This window comes from Cottoperca gobio, chromosome 23, assembly GCF_900634415.1.
Source record: "Cottoperca gobio chromosome 23, fCotGob3.1, whole genome shotgun sequence".
Taxonomy (NCBI): Eukaryota; Metazoa; Chordata; class Actinopteri; order Perciformes; family Bovichtidae; genus Cottoperca; species Cottoperca gobio.
The window spans coordinates 8,263,923-8,291,854 of NC_041377.1; the positions used below are offsets into that span (position 1 = coordinate 8,263,923).

Sequence of the window (27,932 nt, forward strand, 5' to 3'; positions counted from 1 at the left end):
TCCTCAGTCGCTCCTCAGTCGCTCCTCGGTCCTCAGTCGGTCCTCTGTCTGTCCTCAGTCTTTGGTCCTCACACTGTGGGAAGATTTCGTCGGAGGATTCTGTCTGAAAACAAAACGTCCTTCATGTCGACTCTGTTGGATACCTTCCCGCCGATGCTATGGTTACCTTTATTACGGTAGGGACGCTTCTTCTCTTGTATCTGCTGCCTCGTGCAGCCTGTGTGTCTCTGAAGAACTCTGAGGTTCTTGTAGAATTTGAGTGGAGCCTGACTGAAGTGTGCAATATGTCCTGGAAAGAGGACGAAGACGCACGCGGCTCAGAGTGTGATGAGTTACAGCTTGTTACGTTGTGTAGTGAATATCTTTCAAAAGTTTAGAAATGGTTTCTGATCGCTGCAGATGAAATGTTTGCTTTGTGTACACCAGTTGCATGAGAAGTTCACAGACTGCACTCGAGCCTCGCAGGTAAAACTAAAGTTAGTGAGACGCGGCAGCCTCTCCTCTCTGTGCTCAGGTACACTACAGGGCTGGGTCTTTCCGGGCTCGCTTACGCACACACACATTAGAGACTCCTGCTCTTCAGGAACGGGCTCAGTGTGCGCGCTGCAGATGTGGTTCAGTTTGAGTCTTTGGATCAGCGACGCGTCAGTGGCAGTGAAAGCTGAGGTGTCACAGTTGACTCCCAACACAAATGCGAACTCTGCATTGATCGGCCTCCTTTCCCTCCCCGCGCGCTCCTGGCCCCGTGTGCATTTTGTTTGTGTATGCATCTAAACTGCACAGCTCGTGCGCACACAGGACCTCTCGCCTTCTGCGCCTTCTGCGGTCTTAAACTAAATACATTATAATTTTTAGTGAGTTTCATGTTTATGTAAAGACAGAAAACGTTTTAGGAAAAAAAAATCCAAATCTGGACCTTGGGGTTAATGTGAGAGCATTGTGGAAACATTGTATACCATTCATGTTGGGAGCTGTGGATGTGATTAGAGCCAACTAGTCCAGTTACACCAAAATACTCTGCGCGTGTGTCCGGCCTGATGGCTTCACGCAGAGGTACGTTTCTGCGTAATGTCCCGAGCGGCGGCGCGGTGGGCTCTGTCTGATTTGACAAGCAGTCTGGTCAGCTTTGCCTAAAGGCGGACATCAGTGGTCGTCTTGGACCGTTAAAGGGGACTTTACTGCGTGCATGTGCTGGAGTGTGCGCGTGCCGCTGGAGCAGCTGTTACAGCGGCGGATTTGACTCAAAGCCTCTCTTGACATGCAGGCGCACAGCAGGACGATGAAATTAGGACGCAAGAAAGGAGGCGAGAGCTTCCATTCGCCGTTTATGTGGGAACTTGAGTAAAACATGGCCTCCCAGGCACCCTGAGAAAACGTTCTACTACAGCTGGGCTGTGCGTGAGTGTTAGAGAAGCGCAGTGCAGCTGCAACGACTCAGTTTAACAACGTTGATTCTGTGTTTTACTGCAGGAGAGTTAGGGAGGGGTGTGAACACGTTAGGGTCTGGGCTCACAAATGAGGGTGGGACGGGCCAACATTGCTTCCAGAGGGTTTAATAAACTGATAATGTTTCTGTGGAGAGTTCCTGTTGGCTCTGCATTCAACCTTGAGTTGCTTTTGTGTGTCCAACTCCCGCCTCTATCTGTTGCGCTCTTCCTTTCATGCATGTGGCAGGACTGGTCTGGCAGCACCAGCAGACAGAAGTAAACAGCTTCATGAATGGACTGAACGTTTGGAGAAGCCGTAAACGTTTGTTTGCCCACAGAAACCATTAGAAGAGGAATGTAAGAGCTGCATTCCTCTCTTCACGATGAGGTAAAAAAAACATTAGATGTTCGGTTTACTTTTGTGTGCTATTGAGTTTAGTGTTATATTTCATATATTAACTATTATATCGGAACTCCAACATGGAGCCTGCAAACAAATCAAGTCAGCTGAGCCTCAGATACACTTTCAGTTTATTTAACTAAACTTTGTCTTTGTTTGCTTTTAGTTATAACAAGCTATTGGTTGTTGCACCAAATATATATTCTTTATTATCTGGTGACACGTGGGAGGTCTCACATCTGGAGCTTCAGGACCAGTGAGGTCCACAGAACCAGTGAGGTCCACAGAACCTGTGAGGTCCACAGAACTTGTGAGGTCCACAGAACCTGTGAGGTCCACAGAACTTGTGAGGTCCACAGGACCAGTGAGGTCAGTAGTACCACATAACTAGTGAGGTCCACATAACTTGTGAGGTCCACAGAACTAGTGATGTCCACAGGAACCGCAGGACCAGTGAGGTCCACAGAACCAGTGAGGTCCACAGAACTAGTGATGTCCACAGGAACCACAGGACCAGTGAGGTCCACAGAACTAGTGAGGTACACAGGACTAGTGAGGTCCACAGGAACCACAGGACCAGTGAGGTCCACAGGACTAGTGAGGTCCACAGAACCAGTGAGATCCACAGAACCACAGGACCAGTGAGGTCCACAGAACCAGTGAGGTCCACAGTACCATATAATTAGTGAGGTCCACAGAACTAGTGAGGTCCACAGGACCACATAACTAGTGAGGTCCACAGGACTAGTGAGGTCCACAGGACTAGTGAGGTCCACAGAACCAGGTAGGTCCACAGAACCACAGGACCAGTGAGGTCCACAGAACCAGTGAGGTCCACAGGACCATATAATTTGTGAGGTCCACAGAACTAGTGAGGTCCACAGAACCACCTAACTAGTGAGGTCCACAGGTCCACAGAACTAGTGAGGTGCACAGGATCAGTGAGGTCCACAGAACCACAGAACCAGTGAGGCCAAGAGCCTCAGCTGACACTGAAACAGCTGTCTTTCATGCATGAACCCTCAGAGGGACTGACTGGGACTTCTGGAGTTTGGCGATTTTCTTTATTCATATCGATGAATTTAATCTACACGATCCACTTTTACTTTTACATCCATTGTATTGCATCAGAAAAGTTCTTAATGGCCAGTGTGGACCGGAGCAATGATCACAGACGACAGTTTAGGACAGACTTGAGAAATTGTGAACTGAGCTTTTACCTGAAACTTGCTGCCCAGACTCCCTTGACTGTAGGATCATCTAATTCTGGATCCAGATTCAGATGAGACACTTTTATTTTCTCGCCACAGTTGTGCTGCATTTGAGAAAATCTGGTCAGACACGTCCGATCACAAGCTTTGAATGAATGTATTAAAAAGCATTTTAAAGGGAAAAGGTTTGTGGTGAAAACAACATCCTGCCACATCCTGTACATGTCGCTCAAACTCTCAAACTCTCAAACTCTCAAACCACTTCAAATTTTCTTGCAGGTTGTTTCTTCTTTTCAAGACATTGAAGGGTTTTGTAATTGAAGTCAAGTGGAGCTCAAGTACTTTTCTAATAGATTTGTGTCAAATGTGGTGTTTGCCAGACTGCTGGGGTCAAGCACCTAAAGAGGTTCAGGCCTTTTCTAGCAGGTTAGTGAACATGAAGGGATTATGGGTACTGGAGTCCTTTGAACTGAACTACAAAGATGTTCTGTAAAAAAACGTTCTCTTTTTCAACACAACATAATTTCTGTCAAATGTTGTATTTGTACTATGTTGTTTATCCTGTACACATGACATCTATTGCACGTCTGTCCATCCTGGGAGAGGGATCTCCTCAGTTGCTCTCCCTGAGGTTTCTTCCATTTTCCCCCCTTTAATTATGGGATTTCTTTTAGGAAGTTTTTCCTTGTGCGATGCGAGGGTCTAAGGACAGAGGGTGTCGTATGCTGTACACTCTGTAAAGCTCACTGAGATACATGTATAATTTGTGATATTGGGCTTTATAAATACATTTGATTTGATTCTGTGCAGTGAGTGAACTGCAGGTCTGTGCTGCCTGTTCAGCTGGTGTTTAGGAAAACGCTTGGATGTCTTCCACACTCCCCTCCATCCTGCGTGTGGATCTATATGGTTTGACAGCCCGGCGGCTGCGAGACGTTTACACATTCAGCTCCGTGTTTATACTCCGCACATTCTGATGGTAGTCAGAGAAAAACACAGCAGAGGAGCTATGTGCAGACACACACACACATCAGGACAGGGAACTCATTCTTTAAGCTCTAACCTCAACACTTAGCTCCATGTAAACCAGCCCCCCCCCCCCGCAGATAGAGATCATGTGGTCTCAAGGTGAAGCTTCCCGGCACTTCAGCCACATGACCCTCCTCTTTCTCTCTGATTTGACCTGATAATCTCAACCCTTTCCTTTATCTCCCTCACTTTCACTGTCCAGATCTTTACGTTCCCCCCTCCTCTCTGTTTCCATAGAGGTGGACTCAGTGACCTCCTGATAACATCCAGCGACAGCTGATGACTGATAGTGTCCACTGGGATCAATTCCCGCACAAGCCGATCGCTCATTGACTGATACGCCTCTATAGCTGTGGTTATATCTGTGTGTCGATCAGAACCTGGTGATAGATTTATGTATGTATGTTAACCTACATCTCAGGCTGGACTGTGTTGAGGACTGGTTCTGGTGTTGCTGGATTGTAATAATTAAACGTTCCTCCCTCTCTGTCACTCTCTGTTCACCAGCAGGTTAACGTGTTGGGAGGCAGCTGATTCATCACATTCCGCTACCTGTTTGACTCATACAAGAATGTTTATTTGTGTTTGTGCTGATCTGAAACATGAACGGTGGGGGGACGGGGGGCTTATCTCAGCTGTGGTTCAGATGTTCAGCAGTGGAGCTGGTTCAGGTTCTTCTCTATCTGCATGTAAGTCCAGTGACCCATAAAACACATTATAGAAGCTGCGAAGTGATTTGGTAGGAGTATAAAGTAGCAGGAATACTAATAAAGTACCTGAACGTTGCACTTAAACACAGTACTTGTGTATCCATCTATGATTACTGAACGGACCATCACGTGCTGCGGAGGCAGATTGTGCTCATATTTCCGCCACTATTATATTAAGTGATTATATCAGATTAAGATCCGGGGCCTTTTAACAGTAAAGCGATTACGGTTTCCTAATTAGACAATGAAACTCCAACCAGAGTCGAGTCCGGTTTACTTCACAGGGTCAGTTCCCCCCCGAGGTTTACACCGTCAGCTGAGCCATGGCGTCGACAGTTTTAGGTTTTCTTTCTCTCCTTAAAGCCTCAGAGGCCTACAGAGTGTGCACTGATGTGTCCGGGCAGTGACCACCTTTGATATGTGAGCTGACAGATGTTCAGCCGGCCTGAGGGTGAAAACGCACACACACACACACACACACACACACACACACACACACACACACACACACACACACACACACACACACACACACACACACACAGACTCTCATTTAGTTACACCCTAACGAGACTAACCCCAACTTTAATCTCTACCCGAGGCCACATTTGTAACCCTCAACACGGCTTTGAGGAAGTGAGGTTAGCAGTTTGAAATTTGCTCAGGGGTCCCGCATCACGAACGGTCTCCTCTGTAAACCATGTTTACCAGACAAAAAGTCTGGATCGCAAATATTGGAGGTCCACGGTTTTGACTTGACAGTGAGTTTTTATGGAAGCTACGTTTACACAGTGTAAAAGTCCTACTGTGGAGCTTAAAATAGGAAATAAAATTCAAAAGGCTTTGTTGGTGAGACCATCATCAGATAGAGCGGCCACAGCTCAGAGAGCGCCGGCCTCGCGGTGCTTCATGAATTTCACCGAGCCATTCGTGCTGTAAGTATTCTGAGTATTTCTGATTCTTTCTCAGTATTTCCTCAACTTCATAAACATCATCTTCCCTCTCAACACACCCCCTCTTCTTCCCTTTATCACTACAAATGTTCCATGTTGTTTCACCTTTGTACACACAGAACCAGTATAAAAGAGGGTAACCCTCACAGAATATCATGAAGACATATCGTATAATATATCTACCAGTGACGTTGCAATAGAGAAAACTCTGAACATGATCTTGTAGCTAACTTCATATTGATCTGATAGAGATAGAGATAGAGATAGAGATAGAGATACAGATACAGATACAGATAGAGATACAGATAGAGATACAGATAGAGATAGATAGATATATATCTCTATATCTATATATTAAAACAATAACAGCATTTATTATCAGAATAAACGTAACTTTGAATGTTGCTATATATTATAAATATTTATATTTCTAAACTTTCTAAGCAGCAGAAACACAAAATATTACAAAAACTTCCCGAAGAAAATAATTCTCTGCCAGGTTTATCAGTTAGTCTATATTTCCCCACTCTCACAACAATGTCAGTATTAACAAGTTGTGAAGAATATGAACAGGTAGACAGGTAGACATTTGGACAGTAGAAAGGTAATAATAATAATAATAATAATAATAATAATAATAATAATAATAATAATAATAGGCTTTATTTTTATACCAACTTTCATACAAGAATTGCAGCCCAAAGTGCTTCACAGCAAAAACATAAAAAATAGTACAAAATGAGACGGAATAAGAGCATTTACAGTACAATAATCACAGTGTTGATGTAAAAATAGTATGAAATAGGCAAACTTGGCATGATTTCCAATGCTATCAGGTAGACAGTAGAAAAGTAGACAGGTAGACAGGAGATGTGACAGGTAGACAGGTAGACAGTAGAAAAGTAGACAGGTAGACAGGAGATGTGACAGGTAGACAGGTAGACAGGAGATGTGACAGCGAGACAGGTAGACAGGAGATGTGACAGGTAGACAGGTAGACAGTAGATGTGACAGGTAGACAGTAGATGTGACAGGTAGACAGGTAGACAGTACACAGTAGACAGGTAGACAGGTAGACAGATAGACAGATAGACAGTAGACAGATAGACAGGTAGACAGTAGACAGTAGACAGGTAGACAGGTAGACAGTACACAGTAGACAGGTAGACAGGTAGACAGGTAGATAGGTAGACAGATAGACAGATAGGCAGTAGACAGTAGACAGGTAGACAGGTAGACAGGTAGACAGTAGATGTGACAGGTAGACAGGTAGACAGTAGATGAGACAGGTAGACAGGTAGACAGTAGACAGGTAGACAGGTAGACAGTAGACAGTAGACAGTAGACAGTAGACAGGTAGACAGGTAGACAGTAGACAGGTAGACAGGTAGACAGTAGACAGTAGACAGTAGACAGGTAGACAGTAGACAGTAGACAGGTAGACAGTAGACAGTAGACAGTAGACAGGTAGACAGGTAGACAGTAGACAGTAGACAGGTAGACAGTAGACAGGTAGACAGTAGACAGTAGACAGGTAGACAGTAGACAGTAGACAGGTAGACAGTAGACAGGTAGACAGTAGACAGTAGACAGGTAGACAGTAGACAGTAGACAGTAGACAGTAGACAGGTAGACAGTAGACAGTAGACAGGTAGACAGTAGACAGTAGACAGGTAGACAGTAGACAGTAGACAGGTAGACAGTAGACAGTAGACAGTAGACAGTAGACAGTAGACAGTAGACAGGTAGACAGTAGACAGTAGACAGGTAGACAGTAGACAGTAGACAGTAGACAGTAGACAGGTAGACAGTAGACAGTAGACAGGTAGACAGTAGACAGTAGACAGGTAGACAGTAGACAGTAGACAGGTAGACAGTAGACAGTAGACAGTAGACAGTAGACAGGTAGACAGTAGACAGTAGACAGTAGACAGGTAGACAGTAAGTAGACAGTAGACAGTAGACAGTAGACAGTAGACAGTAGACAGGTAGACAGTAGACAGTAGACAGGTAGACAGTAGACAGTAGACAGTAGACAGTAGACAGTAGACAGTAGACAGATAGACAGGTAGATGGATGTGACAGGTTACCCTCTGTAGTTCTGTATGTGTGATGATGTTCACACACAAGCTGCTGTTACTGCAGTTCTCCTCTTCCACAGGATTCACATGTACTCGTGCAGGAGCTCGTTAGAGACGGGTCCACATGCACTCTGAGGACTTTGTGAAAGAACAACATAAAAGTCTGATATTCTAACATTGTTTGTGGTATTTAATATAAAGAATGCATTAAGTGAGATCATGTGTCTCTGATTTTAATTTACTGACACATGTTCAAATTAGAGGTTTAAATCAACAAAGAACTTTAACTATAATCATATCTATGATGATAACTATGATGATTCATAATCTTAATAATATCATAATAATCTTCACAACCAGGAGCAAAGCATCAGTCCAACAGCTTGTGATGCTCTCTGTACTCCCACAATATTGTGTCTTTAAGAGTAAACCACATGCTCAGGTGCTGACGGATTGTTCTGTAAGCTTCAGCTCAGGATGAAAAGTTATTACTGCTAAACACAGCAGGTGAGAGCGCCCAGCTGTGAGCTGCAGGAGAGAAGGCAGGTCTGTGCGACTGTTGATCCGTCGTCTTCAAGTGTTTCAGGCAGTAAATATTTTGCAGTGTAAACACATACACGTGCACAAACTTGTAACATATAAAGAGCCAGCACCGTTAGTGCAGGTGTGCCCCAGAGGAGCGAACAACAAGAATGTTTGAGAGACTCATGATAACAACGACCTAAACTTGGTTTGTAGCGTGACGAACGGACACACGATAACAGTGTGAAACAGTTATTATTATTATTTATTTTACTAAACCACCACTGCGGTTCTCTGTGCGGAATGACAAGAAATGCTGCTTGAGTCCTAGTTTCCAGCATCTTTCCTTTAACCATGAGATACACAGGCTGCAAAAAACTCATTTTAGAATCTGAGTCAGATGACTTATAGCGCCCGGGAGAACAAGACTGCAGAATAGATCCTATCGTGGCTTTTGTTCCGGAAGCTTGGTAATTGTCTGCTGCTGCTGTTGTTGTGTTGTTGTTGAGACGCTTATAGAAAGTTCATTCTTTCATCGCTCAGGAGAGTTGATCATGTGCTGCATGTGACACTTTGTGTTCACGCTGCATTTCTTCCTCCTCGGGTCCAGCGTGCTCCGAGAGCTTAATGGTCACTGCAGGAAGGACATGTGGGAGGGAATTTGTGAGCCCACTTGGCTTCAGGACTTGAACGCACCTCGGTGAAAGAAACTGCTGTGAACCTTTACCTGTCCCGCCAGCTACCTGCCCCACCACTTACCTGCCCCACCACCTACCGTCTTATACTTATTCTCTGCTGCAAACTTATACAATTACACACACTCAGGTCCCTACGTCATCATCAAGTTTCATTGCAGACTGAGGGTCTGAGAAGTCTCCTGGTGTCTGTTCTCTGCAGGGTGCTGAAATAAAGCACGGAGGTCTTTGGGGCTGTTGCCCATTCTATCTGGTTGGTAATCTAGCCCCAGGACCCTTAATGCAGGAAATACTACCATCACACACACACACACACACACACACACACACACACACACACACACACACACACACACACACACACACACACACACACGCACACACACACACCATACCTGTCAAAATTGGAATTTCAAATTAAGAGACATTTTCTGGCGGACTCCGCCCATACCTTAACAGCTCTGAGCCAGCCAGCCCCCATATAATGTAAATGTAAACACATAAGGGACGGGTTCAGTATATATTACTTGTACATACATGTTTATAAGATGCATGTATTTTAATTGCATATATACATTTTATTCAGTGTGGGAGTCCCTGCAAGGGACTTGTTGTAAACATAGGCTAGCTGAAGGCTACATTATTTTTGGCGCAAAGGCATCTTTCCCTCAGCTTTGGTCACTTGGTCTGCCTCCGACACAGTTTTTGTCACACATGAAGTCATTGACAGTGTCTGTGTTTGTGCCGCTTTTTCCGTTGTGTGCAAAGCTAAAATCTGAATGGCACACTTTACAAAAAGCACGAGTTTGCCTGACTGGCTTTTTATTAAATAAGGGGAGGTCTCCTCCCATTTGTCGATGTATTTGCATAAAGTTTGAACTTGTTTGGCAGGTACAACTGCGTCTCCATCTATTTCCTGTTCACTGTGACTCATCCATATGTTCTCGTCTTCTTTGTGTTATTGTTCCTGTCTTCTTCTTCTGTGTGATTACTGGTGGATAACGTTGTTCAGCTAAAGTTAAACATAATACTGCCACCTGCTCTATCGGAGGCCACTTTACACTTTTTAAAATGAAGCCTATTTTTATTTTTGAAAGGTTAAAAATATGGGATAATTACGGGAAAACACACACACACACACACACACACACACACACACACACACACACACACACACACACACACACACACACACACACACACACACACACACACACACACACACACATACACACAAGGTCAAAGCCACTGTTGAGCCCCACAGTCTATTCCTGTGTCTGTGATTCTATTAGGTTTGGCACCGGATTAGCTTCCCTGATCTCTGCGGCTGATTTGGTTTAGTTATTGTGACCCACAATAACATGTACACAATAACACACACACACAATAACACACACGCACACACTTTCTGCGGACAAGTTGTGGATGAAGTGTTAGTGTGAGTCTACCTCACTGCTACAAACAAATGTTGAAACAATAAAGAACACATCAGTGTGTGTGTGTGTGTGTGTGTGTGTGTGTGTGTGTGTGTGTGTGTGTGTGTGTGTGTGTGTGTGTGTGTGGGTGAGATGTAGGGCATAAAGAAAACCACATCAAAAAAGTAAAGCACTTGTTTCCTTCACTCTGAAGCGTTCTGCTGTCTGTCTACCTTCTCAACCTACAACACAGTGCACCACATCTCTACTTTGCACTCATTTGTTTCACCTTTCTGTTCACAGGAAGAAATAATTCATAAGAAGAACAAAAGATGTTCTGTGGCGTTTTCTGATGACTTCACTAAACCACATTGTGTGCGTCCTTAAAGCCTGAATTGTCTTTTAGAACTAATTGTGGGAGACACATGTAGATGTTCTTATTAGCAAAGACTGGGACCAGAGACAACAGTTTCTGTACTTTGTGTACGGGGCGGCCCCTTGTCTTTAGATGTTTGAATCCTGCATTGTTTACTTCCCTGCAGTCTACTTGTTCCTTGCCTTTTGCTGGTGCATATTGTAGATGAGTGTAACTAAGCATTGCTCTATGGTGCTGCAAGGTCAAAAGCTCCACACGGTGTCTTCAGGTTACCTCTCTGTGAAGATACTCCCTCTTCACTGAGCCTCAGGCTGTGTGTGCAGTTTCCTGATGTTAAAGCTCCAACTCTCACCTACAAATGAAGTTTATTTGTTGTGAAGTGAAATCACAAATAAATTAATTTGACTGTCAGATCAGAAATGCTAGTTTTGTGCTATTTGATTATATATTGTAACATGTAACCTGGGGTCTCGGTCTGTCAGGTCTGTCTTGCAGGAAGATCCAGTTTGTTATATGATATGAAGCCTGCGGGACTGAATTGCATTTCACTATCTCTCCATCTGAAGCTTGGAAGTAACAGAAAGTCCAATGATTGATTGTGATTCATCGCCTTTGCACCCCTCAGTACAACGGCCCAGCACTGTACCAAGTCAGGCAGGACGTGAAAGGATGAAACGGGGTGTTGCACACAGCTGGCGTGGGAAAATCCCTCCTATCCTAGGCCTTTACAGTATCAATGATTTACAGTTTGTGTCGTTAGATACCTGCACTGGGAGTATTGATGTATTCAGAGGATCAGCAGGAACATTCTGTGTTTCTTCTGCTTTTTGTCGTCAGACAAGGTGTGTGTTCTCGTTTGTCTGCGTGTCAGCTGAAGGAATGTGTACCTGTAGCTATGTACATATGTTTTTGTTAGATCCTGTAGATCACGCCCTGACAGAATCAAATTATATCACTTCACTTCACTTCACTCCACTCCACTTCACTTCACTCCACTTCACTTCCCTTCACTTCACTTCACTTCACTCTCCTTCACTTCCCTTCCCTTCCCTTCCCTACCCTTCCCTACCCTTCACTTCCGGGGGGGACAGAGAGTTAGGAAGGAAGACGAGTCCGCCCGTAGAAACAGTCTGCAATAAAAAGTTTCAAATGTACTCTGTTTATTTCAAATGGGGCGTTCAGGGCAGACACTGCAGGGAACATTTTACACACAGATTTCAGCGTGAAACTTCCTCAGAACACAAATGTGAACGTTGGAAGAAGCAGGATCAAAGTTCTTGTTTCATGTTGTTGACATATTAGAGTCAAAGGTGTTAATATTGCGTGTATAAACATCAGCTCTGAATGACATGTGAACAAAGCCCTCAGTACAAAGCTTCAGAATATAGAGAGGAATGAAAGTGGAAAGTTTGGTGTATGTAAGTGCTACTGAAGTGGAGATTTCTGGTGAAGAGTCTGAGAAAAACCTCCTTTAGAGAAAACCTCCTTTAAAGATATGTATTGTACAAACAGATATCAGCATGAAACTTCCCCACTTCATTACTCCCATTAACACAATTACTTTTGTATATTACAAGTGTTCTGACATGTTTAAATATGTAAATGATGCATTATGTAATGTAACTGTTGGTGAGTTTAGGAGAAATCCACACACACACAAAGTTAGAAACACAAACTCTGATGTTCTGATGTTTTCTTTGTGTCTCACTTTAAGTATCACAGGAAGTAGAAAATTGCACAAATGATATAAACTATGAAATATGTACATGAAGCTGCTTAGTTTAGTTTAGCACAAAGACTGGAAACAGAGAGCGTCACATTTAGCACACACAAGTAGCATCGAGCTTTATTTGTGACATACCTGCTTAAACACATTGCCATGTTTTAAATCCCTTGATAATGTCTTGAAGTGCAGCACAGGTCTCCCTCACTCCTCCCCAGAGAGAGCAGATCGTGGGAGTTTGACACTAAATATCCAGATGGATCCGTTGCAATCAACTTCCTATTTGTATTGTTATGTGTCTTTTAACTCAACAAGTTCATGTGTATGTGAACTTTGGATGCGTAAACATGGTCCTGCCAAGTGGTCAGCATACCACAGATTCCCAGCATATCTGTACCTTCACCACAGATGTCGAGCAGCTCACTATTTACGTTTGAGTTGACAGCTATATTTCTACTACTTAGTATAGTTTCCACAACCAATGCTTGTCTGCAGGCGGATCTGTCTGTTGTGTTCCCTGCGTCTCTGTGCCGCAAAACATCTGGGGTCAATTGGACTATTAGGGCTCAGACATCTCGGGTGAAAATCCCTCTGGAGGATTTGTGGTTTGGCACAGAGCTCGCTAAGCCCCATCACTAAGCACCCTGACTGCATCATCACTGGGGTCTCCACGGTAACTGCGACGCACACCAACCGTCTCAATCTGAAGCCGCCGTGGTTTCCTGAGGCCGCAGGTTTCTGCTCCGAGCCATAAGTCTCCACACATGGCCGACAGGGATTCAGCTGGTAGATTTTAATTCAGGGTTTGATTTATAATACCTGATGCAGCATGAAGGGCCGAAAAACTTCCTGTTTCTATTTCCACTTACAGTAGTTCTGCCCAGAGCCCCACTGAGTTCACAGTTAATAGTGTTTCAGACGCTGCAGGTCTGGTGGTCTTCACTAGTGTGGGCCTCAGGCAACCTCAGGGACTGACGCACGTCATTGTGCTCAGAACTTAGAGGCGGGACATATTCTTTAACAATTTTCTGCAAAAACCCTTTTCTGGACATTATTTAACGCCATAACTCAGAATGGAGATTGTGACTGAATTTCACATTTGGTGTGAGACTGATTTAGTGACGCTGATCTTGAAACTGTGCTGATTGTGTAGATCTTCTGTCATCGTGTTTTACAATCTGAAACTTTTTGGCAGCCACATTCATATTTGAAGCATTGTCTATTTTTTTTTGTCAGAATCAGCTTTATGAGTGTGAACACAAGGATTGTTGGCCTGAGATGTGCGACGTGTTACAGAGTGCAGGGAGCTGCGGCCGTATACAGCGTGTACTGCGGCCGTGTATAGCGTGTACTGTGGCCGTATACTGCGTGGACTGCGGCCGTATACTGCGTGTACTGCAGCCGTATACTGCGTGTACTGCGGCTGTGTACAGCGTGTCATGAGAGGGAAGTTTGTGGAGGAACCAAAACAATGAAGAGATTTCTTCCTTCTTATTCTCACACTCCCGTGGGCAGTGTGTCGGCTCTTTCTGGAGCTTTGTGTCGTTACTTCCTGTTAATCAGACCCTTCCGTCCGTCCGTCTCCCTGTCTGTCTCCCTGTCTGTCTCCCAGTCTCTCTGTCTGTCTCTCTGTCTGTCTCTCTGTCTGTCTCCCGGTCTCTCTGTCTGTCTCTCTGTCTGTCTCTCTGTCTGTCTCCCGGTCTCTCTGTCTGTCTCTCTGTCTGTCCTGCTCCAACACGCTCCTCCTCTACTGCCAGTAAACACCAGTTTTACTCTTCATGCCCTTTACAGCAGGACGTAGTTGGTGGCGAGTTATCAGCACTGAGCTTCCATTGGCTCTGCACTGCAGCCTGTAGTCAGACACACACCAAGTCAGACACACACCAAGTCAGACACACACTAAGCTGCTGCTGCTGCACACTCACAGTTAGAACTAAGGCCAAACACGGTGACGGTGGAGAGGACAGAAAATACTGGAGGAAGACCAAAGAGCTATACTGGACAGCAAAAGTTCACTGCAAGACGGCGTTAAAAAAACAAATATGGGTTGATATCCGATAAAGTGCGTGTGTGTGCGTGTGCATGCGTGTGCGTGTGTGTGCGTGTGTGTGCGTGTGTGTTGTGTTGCATTCGTCCTCACTAATTGTTTCTTCACACAAGTTCCTCTCACATCACTGACTTGGATTTATTCAACCACATCTTTACGTTTTAGTGTTTTTAGTTTGCTAAAGAGTTTGTTGGTTCTGTATAAATGGTTTTATTTATAATTTTTAGGACTTCTTACATGTGCTTTCACTATTACTTCTGTTGTCTTCCAATAATTCACTGTAATTATCTCATAATACTTCAGTTTGTGCTTCTTTTCTTTAATAATTGTTTATACAACAGACTTTTCCTCTAATTGAATTTCTTTCATAGAGTGGTTGTTATGAAGCTTCATTGAAACCTTCCACAGATTGTCATTACGTCTTCTTGAACAGTTCTTGTTTTGGATGTTTGAACGTTCTTGTTGGTCGTACGTTGGCTCTGAATGCTGAGCTCTAAACAACATTGTAGATATATGTTGTACAGTGTACTCCTGTATCTACATACTGGACATAGATATTCTATGGGATTGTTTGTGCTGCTGTAGAAAATCATCTCAGGATTGATTTCTTGTCTTGTAATTTATGTTCTGTGTATTGAAAGGTTTTCACTTTCATATTCCGTTATCAGAATCAGAATCTTTTTTATTGCCAAGTAAGTATTCACCTACAAGGAATTTGCTGTGGTACGTAGGTGCTAATTGTCAAATATATGAAAAATTAACATTATATACAAAATATAGACAGAAGGGACAAAATATAGAATGTAGACAATGTGTAATATACAATATAAGCAGTACGTTAATGTAACGTGTAGAGGGGGGAGGGAGAGACACTGTCAGTGGGGGTCTCTGGCCTTGTTGGCGAGGCCGACTGCAGAGTAAAATAAACTGTTTTTATGACGAGAGGTTTTGGTCCTGATGGACTGCAGCCTCCTGCCGGATGGAAGTGATTCAAAAAGTCTGTGTCCAGGGTGGGAGGGGTCTGCTGCAATCTTACCTGCACGCTTCTGGGTCCTGGAGGCGTGCAGGTCCTGGAGGGATGGCAGATTGCACCTTCTCCGCAGAGCGAATGACACGCTACAGTCTGACCTTGTCCCGATCAGTGGCAGCAGCGTACCAGATGGTGATGGAGGAGGTGAGGATGGACTCGATGATGGCAGAGTAGAAGTTGTTGTGGAAGTTTTCCTGCTTTACTCTGGAGAGATGTATATAAAGTCAAATAAATGGTGATAGAGACAGAGTTGTCTTTGTGCATTTATTTGAGATCTCAAATTGGCACCAGTTCTACAGAATACAACATAGTCTGTAGGAGGGCACAGTTTGAATGAAGATACATAGACAATTTATACACACACTTGTTCCTTGACTTTTTAGTGACTGAGTCATAAACACAGCAGAGGACAGGGAACAAAGCAATAAACCAAAGATTATCTCTGTTAGATTAGTTCCATTTGATGTTTGTAAGGTCATTTCCTCCAACCTGATGAACCAGTCCTGGGAAACTCAAACCTTTTAGCTTTGGGTATATATACACATAGACATTTGTTTCTTGGAGCAACATAGTATCCTGACCGTCTCCTTGATAACAGTTATGTAAACACTAAAACAAATGGCACACCCAAGATTCTTTCACAGAGAGTTAAACAGTATGTAAATCTAAAGAGAGGGCCATCTGTGTCCTGTTTTACAATGCCTCCCCCATTATAACAAGAAAAGGCAGTTGACCCTGGCTTGCTAAGGGAATTTGTAAAGTTGTGCAAATGCATAGAAAAGAGAAATAGGCAGATCATCACTTGTAACATTATTAGAACATTATTTAAACAGTAGACATTAAAATTGCTATTACAAAGTGCACCAGCATCGTCTTTGGCAGACGTGATGGTTGCTGATCATAACAGGGTGCCTGCTCTCCTCCCTGATGACGCCTTCACTTTCATAGATGTCTTGCAGTTTGTGGTCCATGTTGATTGGATCTTTGTTCTTTGTCAAGTGTTTTTTGTCAACATACACGTTGGTGGTGATAGCCTAGTGGTCTGGTGGTACGCCTTCCAAACCAGAAGGTGAGTTCAATACTAGGATACTATACTATATACTATATACAATACTTCAATACTACCATTGTGCCCCTGAGCAAGGTACTTAGCCCTGAGTTGTTCCAGGGAGACTGTCCCTGTAGTGAGTTCACTGTAAGTCGCTCTGGATAAGAGCATCTGCTGAATCACCAGTAATGTAATGTTCCTTTCTCTCCTGCCTGAGCTCTGCGATCTGTTGTTTCTGCTGACAGTGTTATAGCAGGTTTCTCGCTCTTTTTTTTAGGGCAGGAGATGACCTGCCTCAATATCGTTGCCACCCATTAATATTCCTTTGCTGTCAAAGAAAGCGATCACCTGTTGCTCCAGTGAGGTCAGGCTCGGGGGGCTCGGGGGCCTGGTCTCCTTCCTGCTGACAAGTCATTCATACAGGAGGATTGTAACGAGGATTGTTCCAGGTCCTTTTGTCCTTTTAGACATTCTGTCTTTTCATTTCCTTGATCTCTCCCATCATGTCCACAAGCAGTTGCTGTTGTTTAGAGGAATCTGCTTTCTCTGCACACATAAAGTTGGACGGTTTCTTTATGTCCTCAACTTTCACGTCTGTGATCGTACAAGGCTTCTTCGCTGCCGTTTTGATTGACTCTTTGAAAGGAAGATATGTTCAGTTTAAAAGCTTACTGATCCTGGGCCACATGGGACAACACGTGCCCGGGGGCATGAATCTGATGGAGTGGTGCTCGACCTGCATGTGCACATGATGAAACACAAAGTCAGTGCAGCCGTGCAGCACGTCACTGCTGAGGAAACATGTCTCAGAGCGCATGAACCTGCAGCTCCTACCTGAGGCTCACACACTGCAAATAGTAATCTCATGGACGCATGTGTGTCTGCTTACTGCACATTTACATTATGTGCATTTCTCTGTGCAGCAGGCTTCATCACAAGCCGAACAGCTTCAGTGAGCGTGCAGACAGCGCTGTTTGCTCGGGACTGATTAGCACTGCTGGTTTGGACACAGAAGAAATGGGCAAACAAAGTGATGGATAGTAAGACTTAGGAATTTACTTACATTGCACTCATAAGGTCTGAGGATTTATATTAGTAGTGCAGATTGTGCTTTCAGTGCTGAACAATACTTGAGTTGCAAATCGAAAAAAGTTGATTCAATATTTTGGTAATATTTGTAAAGCAAATTCACTCAATTCTGCAGTGAAACAAAGAGGTTATTAGAGTTTGTGGGGTTGAATGACGTTATACTTAGAAACTTAGAGAAGGATGAAAGCACAAGCAGTTAGAGAAAAGAAATAGGCGTCCAGAATAAAGTGAGGATGAATATGAGCAGGTGAGCAGGTGTGTGAGATGATGAGCGGATGAAGAAGGGATAATGTTACGGGGTGGGTGGGGGGGGGGTTAAATATAACACTGGTCTTGTGATGGAGGGGGTTGGCTGCAGCGTTCCTGCTAGCTGACTAGATTAGAGTTATTGAATAATGTGTAAAGAAATTAAGAATTAAAATCTTTTAGAAATGGGAAGAAACAAAATAATGTATAATTAGAGATAGAAAGGAATAGAGTAGAGAGAAACTAAGTAAAGTCACAGTTCTTGTTTCAAGTAGTACGCTTGTCCCAGGTCTCTAGGAAGTGCTCAAAATAAATCATTTTCATCGGATCATGGTGATTGGCATTACATAGTTCTGCAAGTCCTTCCTTTTGTTATCACATCTCAAACACAAAACAAAGAACACGGAACACAGAACACAGAACAAAGATAACAGAACACAAAACAAAGAACAAAGAACACAGATCACAGACCACAGAACACAGAACACAGAACACAGAACACAGAACACAGAACACAGCACAAAGATAACAGAACACAGAACACAGAACACAGAACACAGAACACAGAACAAAGATAACAATACACAGAACACCTAACAAAGAACAAAGAACACAGAACAAAGAACACAGAACACAGAACACAGAACACAGAACACAGAACAAAGAACACAGAACAAAGAACAAAGAACAAAGAACACAGATCACAGAACACAGAACAAAGATAACAGAACACAGAACACAGAACAAAGAACACAGATCACAGAACAAAGAACAAAGAACACAGATCACAGATCACAGAACACAGAACACAGAACAAAGAACACAGAACACAGAACACAGAACACAGAACACAGAACAAAGAACACAGAACACATAACACAGAACACAGAACAAAGAACACAAAACACAGAACAAAGAACACAGAACACAGAACACAGAACAAAGATAACAGAACACAGAACAAAGAACAAAGAACACAGAACACAGAACACAGAACACAGAACACAGAACAAAGAACACAGAACACAAAACAAAGATCGAAGAACACAGAACACAGAACACAGAACAAAGATAACAGAACACAGAACACAGAACACAGAACACAGAACACAGAACAAAGAACAAAGAACAAAGAACACAGAACACAGAACACAGAACACAGAACACAGAACACAGAGAATTATGACGCTTTTTCGCTGCATATATTCGCGTTCTGTGTAAAAGTGTTCAAAACAACAGTTTGAAAATATATATTTACGTGCAAATCAATCGCAGGAAATGAACGCCGCCGGTGTGTAAAGGCCTTTAGCGGAAGGTGGATTTAGTCACGTTTGGACATGAGCTTGCAGACACATTTTTCACATATGAAAACTCAAATACCTTTTGAATTCATGCGTCATTTGTAAGAACTTTTTTACATCCGAACAGTCACACACCCAATCACAAACCAACCAGATTACATAATAGATTTTCACTGATGCTACATGATGATGATGCTTCTGATGAAACACTCCTCTCATTATTTAATTTTTCGTTCACTCCCTCTTTTGTCCCAACCTATCGTCTTCTCCGTCCCTCACCACCGCCTGAAGTGAAAGCTTATACAAATGATTCCCACATCCAACTAAAGGAAACTGGTCCCTTTTTGTATAATTTTAGGATGTTGAAGTATCAAGCCCTGACCTGTCCTCAGATGTCTTTGTTGTTTGTCAGTGACAGTGAATCAACACAACCTCGTCATGTGGTGACTAATGAGCAGTCATAAGATGAAAAAATGCTTCAGGTCTGCATCTCTGCTTCATGTTGCTTGAGATGAGGGTCAGCAGTGGAAGTGGATTCCTCGAGTGTCTCAATAAGGCGAAGTTGGAGCGCCTTATTCGGACTGTCATGTTGAAGACAAAGCGGAGTCTTAAGGCTAATCTTTCAGTTTACCAGTCAATCCCATCCAAACGTTCCTCTATGGTCCTGAGCTCTGGGTAGCGAAAGGACGAGCTACCCAGAGTGTTCAGCCACCAGCCTGCGTACACGCTGTCTACAGCCGGTAGCTGCTTTGAGCTAAATGCTAGCATCTGGATGCTAACATAGCTACCTACAATGGATACGCTAACACCATCACAGCCTGTATATAAGAGGTGGACGTAGTCAGCGTCACGTCACCATTGGTTGGTGGTTTTTTGGAAGCAGAGGTGACACAAGAGGGTGGAGCCAAGTACAACTGCACTATGTTATGTTTCATGTTTAGTTTAGAGTCTATGTTTAGTCTTGTCTTATTGTTCACTTGTTAAGTTACAGTCACTCATGTCTCGTCTCGTCATGCACTGTCTGTCATTGCACTTCCTGTTTTATTTTGTAATTACCTTTCCCTCTCGCTTCAGAGCACTTCCTATCTGTAAGGTTTCCCGCCTGTTTGATTGTTGCCACCTGTTTCCCCATTACCTTGTGTGTGTGTGTGTGTGTGTGTGTGTGTGTGTGTGTGTGTGTGTGTGGGTATATATAGTCCTTGTCTCCTTTTGTCCTGTGCCAGTTTGTCTTGTGTCTTACCACTAATAGAGCCAGTGTTTTTGAATCAGTAAACTATTGTAGAATATTGCCTAAATCAAGTTTAGTTTTGTTCATGTTTTTTGCAATTCCTTTTGTCCATGTTTTTCCTCAGTGAGTGATTTTTTGTTGTAATTTATAACGATCTTGAGTAAAGACCTTTTTACTTTTGAAACCTCGTCTTGAGTTGTTGCTTTTGAGTCCCGTTCATAACAGATTCCAGTAAACATTTGTTTTGTTTTCGCACAAGCTGAAAGATTCATCTTGTTTTATCGTCTCATCATTCATCATGTAGGCAGATTTCTGGCTGGAGAACTGCCCCAGTAAAATAATCTCATATAATTGTTCACTGGAACAGAAAAATCCAGAAAACATTTCTCCAATATTCATGTATATGAACAGGAGTCACATGAGCGTTGTGGTGGTGCGGGGAGACAAAGCCCCAAACCCCTGCATTCCAGTTTCACCCAGTTCTGTGACTATTTTCAGGCCACAGTAGCATCTGAATGTCACATGAAAATAAATTTTCCTTGAGCAATTACCCATTTAAGTGTGAAGCACAACGCTCAGAGGCACCCGGTGAATTTTTGGTAAATATGCTTAATGTTTCAAGTCCCCTTTTGTTTGAGGGGAAAAGTGAGTTTAAAGAAAAACTGTGATCTTACACAAGAGGAGCTGATGGTGACCCCACCCTAAAACCAGAGGCTGGTACTGAGCCCCAGCTACATGTTTCCTGTCCTGAACACTGAAACTCCACAGAAGCTCTGATGACCTGCATGTGAATGTGAGTAATCCCTGTTCCCGGAGGCTTCAGATGTTTCTTCTTGCCCAAACCTGCTCCTTTAGTCATTTACAGTATGAACACTTTAAATCCGAACCTCAAGCTGGAGCCAACGCTACTTTTGGAAAGTCTCTCTTAAAAAGGCCTTTCTGGTCCTGCACTTGGTTACAAGCAGCAAAAGTCCCCATTTACGTATACGGACAAAATCCAGATCATCATGAAACACTTGTGGTCACATACTATACATGCTTCTGTTAGCCACATCACCAATTCATTCATATTTTAGGATCGGTACTGCTCCACTCCTCCAGTTTGGGATGTTACAGTCGACATAATTAGATGTTATACTGGACATACATACATACATACATAGCTCTACACCAGTGTTTCTCAAACTTTTTCAGACCAAGGACCACTTAACCAATAAAAAAACACTCACGGACCACCAACCACTCTTATGATCTCATCTCATCTTATGAGTCCAAAGGGTGCTGGTAATGCTCCGGAAGATGTTTCAGACAATGTTACAAGCACTTTATATGAAGCACACGGACTCCTTCACTGTAACAAAAGACCCCGCAGAAAAGTACCTTCTTTGTCTTTGTTGTCATCAGTGGTGATACTGCGCAGCCATGCTGCCTCCAGAGTCTCCTCCTACAGCAGACTGAAAGACACAAGCAGACAGTTTGTCATTCACCATCAGCTCTGTGGTCACACATTCACACAGAACACGCAGAAAACAGATTCACCTTGATGCCTGAGACACAGGTGGCACTCTGTGGCTGCACACAAATAGATTTGATGCATTTAATCTTTCGGGAGCATTAACATCTGTCGGCCTTTTTCTTTTCCCTTATCTCCCTCACACAAATAGCAAACTTTGACTTTCAATGACTACATTTATTCCCTAACGTTGAACCAACACCTAATTATAAGTCTAACCCTAAACTCAAGTCCTTGTCCTAAAATAACTTCTTGCAGAGGTTAGGATGGTTAAAGTGTCCTCAGTGGGGAGGTGTTTCATCATGTTCCTGTCCTTAAGCAGACAGACATGTGTTCAATAACACACACGCACACGCACACTAAGTATGCACTATGTTAGTATGCAGTATTCAGTATGTTTGTGTACAGTATGTTAGTATGCAGTATATTATTATGCAGTATGGAGTATGTTAGTATGTAGTGTGCAGTAGTATGCAGTATGGTAGTATGCAGTATGTTAGTATACAGTATGCAGTATGTTAGAATGCAGTATGGTAGTATGCAGTATGTTAGTATACAGTATGCAGTTTATTAGAATGCAGTATGCAGTATGTTAGAATGCAGTATATTATTATGCAGTATGGAGTATGTTAGTATGTAGTGTGCAGTATGTTAGAATGCAGTATGCAGTAGTATGCAGTATGTTAGTATGCAGTTTATTAGTATGCAGTATGTTAATATACAGTATGCAGTTTATTAGTATGCAGTATGTTAGTATACAGTATGCAGTTTATTAGTATGCAGTATGGTAGTATGCAGTATGTTAGAATGCAGTATGTAGTATGTTAGAATGCAGTATGCAGTAGTATGCAGTATGTTAGTATACAGTATGCAGTTTATTAGTATGCAGTATGTTAGTATACAGTATGCAGTTTATTAGTATGCAGTATGTTAGTATACAGTATGCAGTTTATTAGTAAGCAGTATGTTAATATACAGTATGCACTTTATTAGTAAGCAGTATGTTAGTATACAGTAGTAAGCAGTATGTTAGTATACAGTAGTAAGCAGTATGTTAGTATGCAGTAGTATGCACTTTATTAGTAAGCAGTATGTTAGTATACAGTATGTTAGTATACAGTATGTTAGAATGCAGTATGCACTTTATTAGTAAGCAGTATGTTAGTATACAGTATGTTAGTATACAGTATGTTAGAATGCAGTATGCACTTTATTAGTAAGCAGTATGTTAGTATACAGTATGTTAGTATACAGTATGTTAGAATGCAGTATGCAGTTTATTAGTATGCAGTATGTTAGTATACAGTATGCAGTTTATTAGTATGCAGTATGTTAGTATACAGTATGCAGTTTATTAGTATGCAGTATGTTAGTATACAGTATGCAGTTTATTAGTAAGCAGTATGTTAGTATGCAGTAGTATGTGATTTTGAACACAGCTACACAGTACAGTCGGGGCTTTTATGGTGGCAAAGGGGAAATGAATTTGTCTCACTGGATGCAGTCTTCACAGGCCACGCGCCTGATTTACCAAGAGATCCTTATTCCTACATTTGGCTTCAATCACCGAAGCAGAAGCAAAGACACAAAGTGAAAACTCTAAAGGTTGTGTCAGTGTCACAATAAGTGGCTAATGTCATATTGTCAAAATGCCACCAGGGGATGATCACATCTGCTCGTCTTCAGGCTGAGGAGCAGAGCTATAAACAAACATACATATTAAACAGCTTTACCAAACCCACAGGTCACTTTAAGGCAGAGGCTGTTTTTATAAACGCTCCTGTCCACATAGCATGCTTATCACTAATGTGTCTTTTCTGGGCTGTACACTCATTAATAAATATGTAATAACTAATCACCACGACCATGCATCTCAGATACTAAAACGTTTTTAAAAAGAACTCACAGCGTAACACACGTGAATCTTTAAACTGTCGGCAGTTGAGTTTTTGACAAGGAAGAAATATGCATGAAATAAGAAAACGTTCGTCAAAGAGACGATTTCTGAAGCTCAATGAACATCCAGCAGTGTGTTAGAAGAAGGGTGTTTCAGAGTTAAAGTATGTACCAATATGTCAAAGAGGGTCCTTGAGTGTGTGTGTGTGTGTGTGTGTGTGTGTGTCTCTATGTCTGTGTGTGTGTCTCTGTGTCTGTGTGTGTGTCTCTGTGTCTGTGTCTGTGTGTGTGTGTGTCTCTGTGTCTGTGTGTGTGTCTGTGTGTGTCTGTGTGTGTCTGTGTGAGTGTGTATGCATGTGTTTTCCAAGCCATTGACTGTAAGGTGACATTGCTGCTGAACAGAAAACAGAAACAGAAAAGTTTTAACACCACAGTATAGAAATACTCTGTTACAAGTAAAAGTCCTGTATTTAAAATGTTACTTAAGTAAAAGTGCAAAAGTATTTGCATCAAATTCTACTTTAAGTATAAAAACTAAAAGTACTCACTCTGCACAACAGCCCATTTCAGAATGACATATATTATATTATGATTGATGTGTTCATCATTTTTATGTTGCAGCTGGTAAAGAAGGATTTTAATTTATATATTTATTATTAATAATAATAATAATAATAATAATAATAATAATACCAATTAGCAGGAAATAGAAATACACAAAGTACTAGTTCGCCATAATTGTACTTAAGTACAGTAGTTGAGTAAATATACTTAGTTACTGTCCACTGCTGGAAACATACATGTGGCGCTGCAGCTGTGTGCACATGCAGCGACATTAGTGGCTCTGACATGATGTTACTATGAATTGAAGTTCTGCTGATGACCACGCGGCTCTTTAAACTCGTCTGATCTCTGATCTTTGATGTTTGAGCAGAAGCAGAATCAGAAGAATCATTATATAATACACAACTCTATGTGACCTTTCAGTCTCTAACTATCAAACAGTATTGAGTTGCAACAACATGAAGCAGGGCGTTCTCTCTCAGGATCCTCCTTCTGCTGGCAACCTTCCCATCACAAAACTGCCTCTCCACCAATTAAACTACACAAGTTTAAAAGAGACAGAGACACCTTATGGCTACACAACACAGTGTGTGTGTGTGTGTGTGTGTGTGTGTGTGTGTGTGTGTGTGTGTGTGTGTGTGTGTGTGTGTGTGTGTGTGTGTGTTTCATCCTGCACGTTTTACATGTTTGTGCCAAGCGTCTCCATGTCTTACTCTGAACAGAATTGTGGGTGTTTTATGGCCACACGGTATGTTGTACATGTGGCAACACGTCAGTTCCCATAACTGTGTGATCATACCAGGACACACACACGCGCACACACACGCACACACACGCACACACACACACACACACACACACACACACACACACACACACTGCTGCAGTCATTTATGTTGTGGTAACTGAGTTCAAGCCAAAGGTTCCCACAAAGCCACAAACATACGCAGAATTAGCTTTTGTAGGAAAACTTCAAACGGAAGTTAATAATATCGGAAAGTGTAAGTAACTGAATATATCACAACAAATCAACACACCAAACTACACCAATGACCTTCCTGTTGTTGCATGTACCATGCAGTAGGGTTAGGGGTTAGCCCCCCCCCCCCCACAGTTTGAATAGAAGTTCTAATGAGGAAGCGAACCAGGTCGCATGTCTCTTACAAGTGTCTCTTTCTGTCTCTGCAGATCTTACAGGTGAATCTAGTGATGTCCATCCTGCTGTATTTGATGGTCCTCGTGTACCTCTACGGTATCCAGGCAACCAACATGGACAGCGGTCGCCAGGGGCAACAGCAGCAGCAGCCGAGTCCCGACCCTTTGAACTCCCTAATCATCAAGCTGCTTCAGGCCGACCTGACGAGGGGGAAGACTAGGGTGAACCAGAGCCTACAGGGGAGAAGCAGGGACGCGTTGCCTCCCTACCTCACTGCCAGCTTCCCCTTAGAGGAGCAGGGCGATGCGGAGCAGTGGGGGACATTGGGGCGCGGCGGCGGGAGCAGCGACGGCGTGGTCGACCAGCAGGTGATGCTGTTGAACTCGGACCTTCTCAGGCAGCACAAGCGGTACAACTCACCTCGGGTGCTGCTGAGCGACCGGCCACCACTGCAGCCGCCGCCGCTATACTTCGCGGACGATTACGTGAGCGGAGGATTAGACGGCGGCGCAGCGGGAAACAAGACACGGAAGAAGCGTTACGCTGAGCACAAGAGCTATCGTGGGGAATATTCTGTGTGCGACAGCGAGAGCCAGTGGGTGACAGATAAAACCAACGCAGTGGACACCAGTGGGGACCCCGTCACTGTTCTGGCCAAAATTAAAACCAGCGCCACGCACGACATCAAACAGTACTTTTATGAGACACGCTGTCGGACCCCCAGGCCCTTCAAAGGCGGCTGCAGGGGCATCGATGACAAGAACTGGAACTCGCAGTGCAAGACGACGCAGACTTACGTCCGAGCGCTGACGCAGCTTCGCAATTCAGTGGGCTGGAGGTGGATACGCATAGACACTTCCTGCGTCTGCGCGTTGTCGAGGAAACGTCATAGGACGTAAACAAAACAATGCGAGCCTTGCTGGTCACAACCTGTTTGGAATTCTACTTCCTGTATGGGATTTCCTTTCACAGTGTTCCACCACAGGATTATGTGTCAGGGTGGCGAGGAGCAACACTCTGCTATAAAATGAAACTTTTACTGAAGAAATCTTGGGTCCATTTAAATGATATTTCACATTAATGTGCTGCAAATCCACAAGCCTCTGCAGGAAAACTCTCTTGAGAGGAACTGGGGAGGGAGGGAGCGTGTGATGGGGAACTGTACATATAAATTATTTAAATTATATGAAATGCATGTAGTTTATACATGTTCTATCTATATATGACGTATGAATATATTTGTGTTATTTATTAAAAGTATTCTTCTTCAAAAGGAAGAAAATGTCTATAAAAAGGAATGAAACAAGCTATGAACTCATTTTGAGACTGTTAACCGGAGCTGGGCTGCAAAGGTGCTCGACAGTAAGACTTTACATGTGCCTTGACCCGTGTGGGTGCAGAGCAGAGAGGGAACATGGGAGTCCTGTCCCGTGGACCAAACCCCTTAAAGAGGTGTCAGGCATCCTATGACCAAAACACTCATTTTATATTTGTGACCAAATGTATGCACTGCGTAATACTGCTGTAATAAACAAGTCCATTAATTCCTCTGGGAGAAAGTCTTGACCAAATAGAAATAAGAATTCCTCGATTCACAACGTTTTACTCTTAACTGTTATCATGAGCTGTTTCTGCTTCTTCCTATTAATAAAAAAACTATATTTCTTAAAGTTGGAAACATTTTATTAACAAATACCCATTTTACATTTTGAAAAAGATGACACTATGTAGGTTCTACGATGTTGAATGATACAGTCCTGATACCAGCTGCTGCCGTCTTTGCTCTGGGGGTTACTGATCATCACTTCTAAGATGGAGTACATGGGGAGCATTGATGCATTAATACATTAATACATTCCCAACAAGGGTTTTATCCAACTATAAGTTGTTGTTTAGCAGCAGCCATTGCAGAAGTCCCTCCCTCACTTTGAGAAGAAACTTCGTTACTGGCTTTGTGACACAACATGTGTTTTAGTTTACGGCCTTTTACAGGATTTCATCAGACCCAACTACTCCAGACTGAGCGAGCTGGAGGAGGGAGGGTTCTCTATGAGCAGCTAAATTAACTTAATGATTTTAGTTCACAATAAGTCTGGAGATATTCTATGTTTCTGTCCACAAATCCCATGAAAAAACAATGAACTGGTCCTACTAACAAGTACTGTGTGTATCAACGCCTGAAATATCTTCTTCCTCTGTGCCATGAGCTCCATTGTTGTTAAAAAACTATTAAAATCAATGAGCCACACTGTTGCACTGAGTGACATGTCCC

At 42.9% G+C, this 27,932-nt stretch overlaps 1 protein-coding gene and 1 long non-coding RNA gene across 2 annotated transcripts; one reads left to right on the top strand and one right to left on the bottom strand.

The window, feature by feature from the left end:
• Positions 1–27,865, top strand: ntf3 (neurotrophin 3). Its single transcript, XM_029462394.1, has 2 exons — positions 1–176; positions 25,693–27,865. Exons 1-2 carry the CDS (start codon positions 159–161, stop codon positions 26,557–26,559), a joined length of 885 nt encoding a protein of 294 aa, XP_029318254.1. The 5' UTR covers positions 1–158; the 3' UTR covers positions 26,560–27,865.
• On the bottom strand, positions 15,886–25,796 carry LOC115028548 (uncharacterized). The gene is made up of 3 exons (XR_003834574.1): positions 25,700–25,796; positions 21,912–21,985; positions 15,886–17,403 (listed from the first exon to the last, which is right to left on the bottom strand). It is a non-coding gene; the product is annotated as an uncharacterized LOC115028548 (long non-coding RNA).
• Positions 27,866–27,932: the final 67 nt, after the last annotated feature.